Below are 9,156 nucleotides of genomic sequence, written 5' to 3' on the forward strand. Positions count from 1 at the left end.
TTCAATAGGTAATTTTGAATAATTAAGCGAGTATTTGAGTAATGGACTACTAAAACTACATTATCAAAATTCAAAGTATTTGAGAACTAGTCAATTTTAATGTAGCAAGTCAAACAAACGGAGCAGAATACTTAACTGGAGAGGAAACTGCCATTTCCAGGGAATTTTTCAGTGAAAAGAAAGAACTTTATTTTACTATAGCTATAGGGTCACATGTCAATAGCTCTATTATCCAGCTTTGGAGTGTCAGAAAAGTTTCCCACTGTCCTTCCTCTGTTAAATACAGTGTGCATTTAATATTCCCAGATATTTGTGCAATGATAGAAGAATATCAAGCAATAAATAATCGTAAATATTAATGTAAATAAGGACAATGATTTACCCAATATTGAATGGGATGAATAATTTTTCTTTCTGACGATGATGAGTGAGAGACAAATCCTAAAATAATGGAACTGTTTTCGGATCTGTTGGAAAAGTATAAAATAACGAATGGTAGAATCTTAGTAAAAAGGTAGTGTTGGTATCTTATATAGCGAGAGAGTCTTCTTCTCAAAAAGTGTCCTTATCAAATGAATATTACATGCCCTCTCCCCTTATCTCTTTTTCTATTTATATGAGACATATCCCCGGTTAACCCTAAAAATACAAGTACAGAGAATATTTAATGGAATATTCTATTAAATATCCTAGTACAAAAACTAGCCATTAGTGCTCTGTTCTTGATATTTGACCTCAACCGTTATTAACTGCCCGACTACGAGCCCACTATTTACTAGTCGATCTCGGCCACATCATTTTTCATAACACCACTTCATGTTAAATTCTTTTGGGGCAGATTTTGACTTATACAAAAGCATGTTCATTAACAAATGAAGGTGTCCATTCAAAATTAAATTGTTTATCTTTTACTCAGGTGAAAACCTTTAAAAATTCTTTAACATTTTAGTAATAAGTGTTTTAAAAAAGAAATAAATTAAAAAACGACTAGTGGCAAAATTATATCTTAATATATATACATTAATTTAAAAAAAAAACTAAACTATTTTCCAATACAACTACAACTTGAGTGCCTTTTTTATACACAATTTCCTTAATAGTGTGTTTAAAAAAAATGACACATTTATATATTTGGAAATAATTTAACTTTAAATTTTTTATTTTACCCATTTACTCTTAATGAGAAGTTTTTATAGCCACAAAATATCATGGTACCACAAAATTTTGTTCCTTAAGATTTTAGGATCACATGTTTCAAATTCTTTTTTTTTTCTTAAACTTTGTGTTAAGTCAAACTAGAAAAGTCACTTAACTATGTCTAAAATTATCAAGTCCAGTCTTTTTTCTTTCGTTTGTAACAGAAAAGTCACTTAACTATGTCTATAGCACTCAAAAGGTCACTCAACCAGATTTCTCAAAATTTTGATTGTCAAATACCTATTTTACCTTCTAAAAATAGATATTTGATATTATGTACTTACCTATAGAACAAATGAATTTTTTTATAAAATAAAAATCATATATAATGTTGAAATAATAATAGACTTGAGCATAATTTTCAAGAATATATAATGTATATTATAAAAATACCTTTATTTTAAATAAATATTTTTATTTACGTGCATAAAACCTTATTTTCTTTCATTCTCAATTATATAAATAGCTTTTTGACTTTGTGTTGTTAAATCAAAATTATTATTACGAACAAATTATTCTAATTAATTTTTTACTATGCTTAATATTTTATTATTCCAACATTATATATGCTTAAACACTATTTATTTTTTAATTTATAAATAAAACTTATTTATTCTATAGTAGGTAAATCCATAATAAAAATTTAAAAGAAAAAAATCATAATATTAAAAAGTTTTTAAAAAATAAAAAAAAGATAAAAATTGATAATTTAGAGGGTAAAATAAGTATTTGGCAATCAATTTGAGAAATACCGAGGAACTCTACCATGCTCTATGCAACTATGGTTGTTGATCTTGCAAAGTCTACTCGAAGGTTGAAGTCAAATTTTCTGAGTGCTATAAGCATAGTTGAGAAACTTTACTATTACAAACAAAAGAAAAATATCTTCTATAGGTAATTTCGAATAATTAAGCAAGTATTTGAGTAATGGACTAGTAAAACTACATCATCAAAATTCAAAGTATTTGAGAACTAGTCAATTTTAATGTAGCAAGTCAAACAAACGGAGCAGAATACTTAACTGGAGAGGAAACTGCCATTTCCAGGGAATTTTTCAGTGAAAAGAAAGAACTTTATTTTACTATAGCTTAGGGTCACATGTCAATAGCTCTATTATCCAGCTTTTGAGTGTCAGAAAAGTTTCCCACTGTCCTTCCTATGTTAACTTTTGAGCACTAAATTACAAATTAGTACAACACAACATCCCATCAACTTAAAAGTTATAGTACTAGTAGAAGCTAGGAACATCATCAGCAACCACTCACTACTTTCTTCCTTTACTTAGATCTTAAAACCTTTTGTTTGTGGGGTTTTAGGTACCATCTGAAGATTCTATATAAACCAAATTGTTCTTTCCTTGTTTTGCTTGTACAAGAACAACAAGCTGACCATATTTTTTTTTACTGTCCAAACTATATTGAGATAGAAAAGAAGTGGACAATGGATGTGGACTTTTGGAGATCAAGAGTAAACTCGAGCAAGAATATTTCTGCTGTCCAATCTACTTATTTAATCAATTCTGGTAAATATCAATTGCATCACATGCTTTTGTCTTGTGAAGTAGTACTATTCTTGCACTGTTACTTCTCTTTTATTTTTCTACCTCAAATAATGTTGTGGGAGGCATTTTAGGTATCTGTCTTTGGGAGTTTAAATGCTAAGTTAGGCTTTTGGGTTGAATAGATATATAGTAGTATGCTTTTTCCTTCCACTTTGGCATGGCTTTTCGACTAACTGGTAAATTACCTATTGTAAGTTAGGAGTATCATCTTCATATTCTATTATTTTTCCTATTTTAACTTGCTTTTGTATTTGTTACTTTCTTGGATGGTGTTCTTACTTTCATTATTGTGTATTTATGTTTCTCCTAGTGTTAGCATTTGAGATGCAGATATAGTAATGCATCTATTCTTCTTGTTTATCATGTAATTACATTTTCAGCTGGTTTATCAGTTTGAGAAAACACCACTAAATGGATGTACCATTGACCATTGTCTGTTACTACCTTAGGAAACTTTCTTTATTACTATCTTTATTAGTTGGTGGGGGGGGGGGGAGTGACTGAGGTTAGGATGTGAAGGGTTGTTTAGGAAATTGGAAGTTTTGAAGATGGAACCTCTGGCTTTCATCTTCTATCCATTTGGTAGTATTTCCATTGGTAAGGCCTTCCCCGGACCTCGCGCATAGCGGGAACTTAGTGCACCGGGCTGCCCTTAGGGGTGAAAACTTGGATGACAAATTAAGTCAAGACTTGCAAGGAGGGATCATATGCCAGAGTTTCTTTTTTGGACTTGGGAAAGATTAATACTTGAAACGCATAACCTTGGGGATAAAGACATGCTACTTCACTTATTTATACTAGACTAGATTGGTGATGATGTATTTTATTTCCTAAACTTCAAACCTTATGATTCTTTGTTTTGGAAATTAAACAGATTCTCACTTGAATGTGAACAATGAAGGAGAAGAAGATGTTAGGACTTGGTTCCCTTGCCCTTTCTGTTATGTCGAAATTGAAGTGCCAATGCTTTGCTACCATTTGCAAGATGAGCATTGTTTCGACTTAAAAAACGCGGTAATGTCAAGTGATGCTTCCTTACATTACATCCTTTTAACATATATTTCTCTTATGTTATATGCAAAATGAAGTGTAAGACTGCACTACTATAAACTTTTCAATCTTTTCTATGCATTTGTACTGAAGATCTGTATGAATTGATCAATCTACTTGACGTTTCTAATTCCAGGTCTGTCCCATATGTGCTGCAAGTTTGGGAAAAGATCCTATTGTACATTTTTCTGTACAACATGCACAGTCAGTTAAGGTAAACATATTTCACCTTTCAAATATATAGTTTTGACTATAAAAGATATCAATTAACCCTGCTCCCTACCTCATTTCCAGAGAAGGAGAAAATACCTAAAATCTGGCTACTGGGATAATGCCACAGCTATGATTGGGAAGGATCTTCAAGATATAACTTCGTATTTTGAGATAAATTCCGGGGTTGGTCGGTACAAAGGGCACGAACCTGCTTCTGATCCACTTCTATTGCCATTTCTCTGCAATGTACCTCCTACTGATACCGAAAGCAGGTGCCAAGACAAGTCTTCTGTTTCTGAAATAGAAAGGTACTAGTCTCATCAACTTTCTTTTGATATACCTGTATATAAGTTATTTATTCGTTCGTTCTCTTTTTTTACATGCAAGTTTCCTCATAAAACGAAAATGGAGTAAATGCTAAACCTGAAAGTTAATACCTGAGTAAGTGTGAAATTTCAGTTTGTACCTTTTTCAATTTTTGTATTCGTTGTCACTATAACCAACAATAAAATCCACCCTCGCTTTTCTCAACCCAAAGCCAAGCTATATATCCTATTAAGTTTTTGTGTTCAGCTATTGCTTTTGGTGATTCATCAGCTAAAAAACTTGGGCTTCCTCTCTTTGCTAGTGTTGAGTTCGTTTGTCGTACATATGTATTAGAATTCTCTCTCTGCATTTGGGGATAAGAATCAGAATTCAGAGAAATCTCTGTTTGTTTGCCTAGATGAATAATGATTCCAATATTTAGGGCCAACTTTTGTGTATGCACTGACACTGAGATTGAACAATCAGACAGTTCATGCGAGTAGTATATGCTTCCATCTTATAAACAAAACTATAGTTGTTCCCTAAATTGCTTATTTTGAACAGTAGCATACATACTCTAGAGAACGCTGAGGTACTAACGAGTGTCAACAGCTGTGGTTGTACATGTCTTTGATATTTCTTTTTCTCCCCTTTGTCATCACTAACCTGCCACACTCCCGCCAAAAGGGAATTTTTTTTCGCACTGACGGTGCAAGGATTGTATAGACAATCAGGCAGATAACTTCATTTTAATAAGCAATATGGCGAATAACTTAGAACTATGTTGCCTGGACTCTCCGGGAATGTCGCTCACGGGTGCGACATCATTTTGGAGCAATATTAATGCACTGTCAATACTAAAATAAAATGGTTATAAGGAACTGGTGCTAAGTTAACAGTAGAATCTGTTCTCTTCTGCAGCAGGAAGCTGCTCGTATCTAATCCAGCAGTGGAAGAGGATTCTGAAGAGAAGAGGCAGAGAGCTGCATTCCTTCAAGAGCTGATTACGTCAACTATCTTCTAGGAAATCATCCAATTTTTGAAAAAGAATCTCATTCGGACTTTACTAGCAAAACAGTAATGTAATGTAATACAAGATTATAATATCTCAAACTAATTATATATATCTAAATAGGCACTTTAGAGTTGAAGTATGTTGTTGCATCTCATTTGTGTTTGAGGACCAACTTATTTATTGTTACAGCATATATCTTTCTTTCACTTAAGCCTGCATTTGATTTGGCTTTGCTCTTAAAGTCTCACAAACCTAAGCAGTTTTCTTCACTTTTTAGGGATATTCATCGGCTGGTTTGGTACATTATGAAAGAATTTTTTCGGTTTATGCAATTCGGTAATTTCGGGATTACTCTTTTGTGATGACCCGAAAGGTCATCTCTTGTTTTAAAAATTAAAGCTGTGTCCAGAGGCCTTAAAAACATCTTTTTGTCTCACCTCGAATTGCGTGCACAATTCGGGTGCGTTTTCAGAAAGCTTTTAGGTGAAATTTAAGTAAAATAAGGAAATTAGCCTTTAAATTTGATTAAAATTGACTTTGGTCAACATTATCGGTAAACAGACCCGTGATTCGATTGTCTCATAGGGTCCGTAGTAAAATATGGGACTTGGACGTATGCCTGGAATCAACTTCCGAAATCCCAAGCCCGAGAATTTTTTTTAAAGAAAATTGTTTGCTAGAAAATATAAAGGCTTTTAGAAGTGAAATGATGCATTTTTTTGATGGTATCGGGCCCGTATATTGGTTCCGAAGCCCGGTACAGGTTTAAAATAATAATTTAGTCGAATCTGTGAAGTTTGGTAAGAATCGGAGTTCATCTGGTATAAATCGAACCTTTATTTGAGAAAATGGAAATTTTGATGTTCTTAAGGAATTTCATGAATTTGAGGTTTAATTCATAGTTGCTGATGTTATTTTAATGATTTGATCGCACGAGCAAGTCCGTATGATGTTTTGTGTGCATGTTTGGTTTGGAGCCCCGAGGGCTCGGATGAGTTTTGGATAAGCTACGGGGTGAATTTGACTTAGGAAATTGCGAGATCAGGCTTCGCAAATACGAAGTTCTCAGGCTTGGAAAATGCGACCCGGGCGTCGCAATTACGAACCAAGTCTGGGCAGGCCATTCTCGCAAATGCGACATTTTGGTCGCAAATGCGAAAGGGACAGGGGTCGCAAATGCGACTATTCCTTTGCAAATGCGAAGCTGATAGGGTTCGCAATTGCGAACCCCTGGTCGCAATTGCGACAACTGAGACCTATTAAGTGGGATTTTGACGGGATTCTTCTCATTTTTCAAACCCTAAAACATCTTGGGTGATTTTCCAAAGAAAGGTTCTTCTCCACATCATTTGTAAGTCATTTCTAACTCATTTCTTTCAATCTAATCCATCTTTTTACATGATTTCATTTCAAAATCAAGGGTTTTTCATGGGAAATTGGGTGATTTTAGGTAAAATTTAGGATTTTAAAATTTTGGGAATTTGGACATCGATTTGAGGTCCGATTTCAAAACAAATTATATATTTGAGTTCGTGGGAGATCGGGTTTTGGTTCAAACTCCGAGTTTTGACCAAGCGGGCCCGAGGTTGATTTTTGACTTTTTGGGAAAAACAATGGGAAATCTATTTTCATGCATTAGAATTGGTTTAATTAGCATATATTAATGTTATTAAGTATATTGTGACTAGATACAAGCGAATTGGAAGTGGAATCGAGAGGTAAAGCGATAGTTGAGGCTTGATTGTGTTCGTGACATTGATGTAAGTGTTTGGTCTAACCTTAGTTTGAGGGAATAAGAGTTGTGGTCTTAATTGCTATGTGTTAAGTGTTGAGTGCGACGTATGAGTGTGGTGACGAGTATCTATACGTGGGTGTCAAGCATGCCTGTGAGTCTTATACTATAATTGTTATGATTCCGTTATGTATTGTCCATGCTTTATATAATGATTTTAAATATTGAACAAGGCTTGTGAAACTATTCTTGGTAATTGACCATTGTCGAGTATTGGCTCAAGTTGAGACTTAGGTTGTGAAATGATTGTCGAAACGATATGAGATACTCCCTGCGTTTCAATTTATGTGAACCTAATTCCTTTTTAGTCCGTGCAAAAAAAATGACCTCTTTCCCTATTTGGAAACAATTACCTTTATACAATGATTTATAGCCACACAAAATATATGTGCTTCATTTTACACCACAAGTTTAAAAATCTTTTCTCTTTTCTTAAACTTCGTGCCCAGTCAAATAGGTTCACATAAATTGAAACGGAGGGAGTATATTGTTGATTCCCTTGTCGGGATGTAATTATTTATGATATTGTTTCCCTTGCTAGGACGTTATCGTTTATGATATTATTTCCCTTGCCGGGATGTTATTGCTTAGATATTATTTTTCTTGCTGGGATATTATTGTTATGCTATTGTTCCCTTGCCGGGATTCTTTTGTGATTGGTGTTGATTTGTATATGGGAATCGGGTTGCACGCCGCAACAAAATTATATGGGATCGGGTCGCACGCCGCAACAAGCAGTAATAAGGAAAGACAGGTGGGGTCGGGTTGCATCCCATAACATCATTATATGATTTGGGATCGGGTTGCACGCCGTAACAATATTATATGATTGAGATCGGATTGCACGCTACAACAGTATTATATGATTAAGATCGGGTTGCATGCCGCAACAAGAAAGAATAAAAGTGAATATTGATTCGTTGCTGTCTTTCTTATTCTTACTTATATGAAATTTATGATGTTCTTTATACTTTTCTACTGAAATTCTGTTAGTACTTGATATTCCCCACAACATGTTCCCCCTTCCCATCTTTAACTGCTAGTTTCTATTATTACTATTTGCCGTATATTATTTAACTGCACAAGTTTATTTGGTAGTCTTTTCCTAGCCTCGTCACTACTTCGCCGAGGTTAGGCTCGACACTTACCAACACACGTGGTCGATTGTGCTGATACTACACTCTACATTATGTGCAGATCCCGGTACTGGAGCTTTTGGACCATAGCGAGGTTGCTGCCTTCAGTCTAGCGGAGAACCGATGTAGTCCTGCAGACGTCCGCAGGCCTTGGCGTCCCCTTCTATCCTTTCCATTATGTTTTTATTTATTTCAAAGACAGACTTGTATTTTTCTATTCAGACCATTGTTTGTAGTATTCGCAGATGGTCCGTGACATTGTGACACCAGTTCTGGGTAGAGTTGTATTTTGAATTTTCGTATTAGTATTAGTTAAATTATCAGATTTCGTCTTCCGTATTTCTTTTATTATTACTATTATTCCGCTATTGATCACATGTTAATTTGAAATTGTTAAAAGGTTAAGGAAAAAGGGTAATAAAATCTGTAACACTCGGCTTGCCTAGGTTTCACGAGTAGGCGCCGTCATAACTCTCGAGGGTGGAAAATCTGGGTCGTGATAAGTTGGTATCAGAGCTCTAGGTTTCTTAGGTCTCACAATTCACGGACCAGCTTAGTAGAGTCTAAGGGATCGGTACGGAGACGTCTGTGTTTATCCCCCAGAGGATATAGAGTTTAGGAAAACTTCACATCTACTCTTTCCTGTCGTGCGACTTGATTTCTCAATGCTAATTGAACTTCCACTCTGTTCTTTCGCAGATGGTGAGAACACGTACTGCTTCATCAGCTGGCCAACAGCCCGAGCCCCTAGTAGCAGCTCCTACGAGGGGCAGAGGCCGAGGGTGTGCTAGGGTCCGAGGCAGAGGCAAAGCTCAGCGCAGAGCTAGAGCAGCAGCACCAGCGGCAGAGCCTCAGGTTTAGTTTGACGACGAGGTTCCAGCCCAGA

The 9,156-nt window shown here is 35.1% G+C and overlaps 1 protein-coding gene across 6 annotated transcripts; it reads left to right on the plus strand.

Annotated features, from left to right (window-relative positions):
- The first annotated feature begins 2,481 nt into the window (after positions 1-2,481).
- Positions 2,482-8,593, plus strand: LOC104210848 (protein DEHYDRATION-INDUCED 19 homolog 5-like). 6 transcript variants are annotated; one of them, XM_009759822.2, is made up of 5 exons: positions 2,482-2,719; positions 3,633-3,772; positions 3,945-4,022; positions 4,103-4,329; positions 5,249-5,478. In XM_009759822.2, exons 1-5 carry the CDS (start codon positions 2,638-2,640, stop codon positions 5,349-5,351), a joined length of 630 nt encoding a protein of 209 aa, XP_009758124.1. In that variant the 5' UTR covers positions 2,482-2,637; the 3' UTR covers positions 5,352-5,478. The 6 variants fall into 6 exon arrangements, with proteins under 6 accessions (XP_009758124.1, XP_070006415.1, XP_009758125.1 ...); XM_070150314.1 differs by lacking the exon at positions 5,249-5,478 and adding an exon at positions 8,332-8,593 and having other exon boundaries at positions 2,549-2,719; XM_009759823.2 differs by having other exon boundaries at positions 2,550-2,719; positions 5,252-5,478.
- Positions 8,594-9,156: the final 563 nt, after the last annotated feature.

Source organism: Nicotiana sylvestris, chromosome 6 (assembly GCF_000393655.2).
Source record: "Nicotiana sylvestris chromosome 6, ASM39365v2, whole genome shotgun sequence".
Taxonomy (NCBI): Eukaryota; Viridiplantae; Streptophyta; class Magnoliopsida; order Solanales; family Solanaceae; genus Nicotiana; species Nicotiana sylvestris.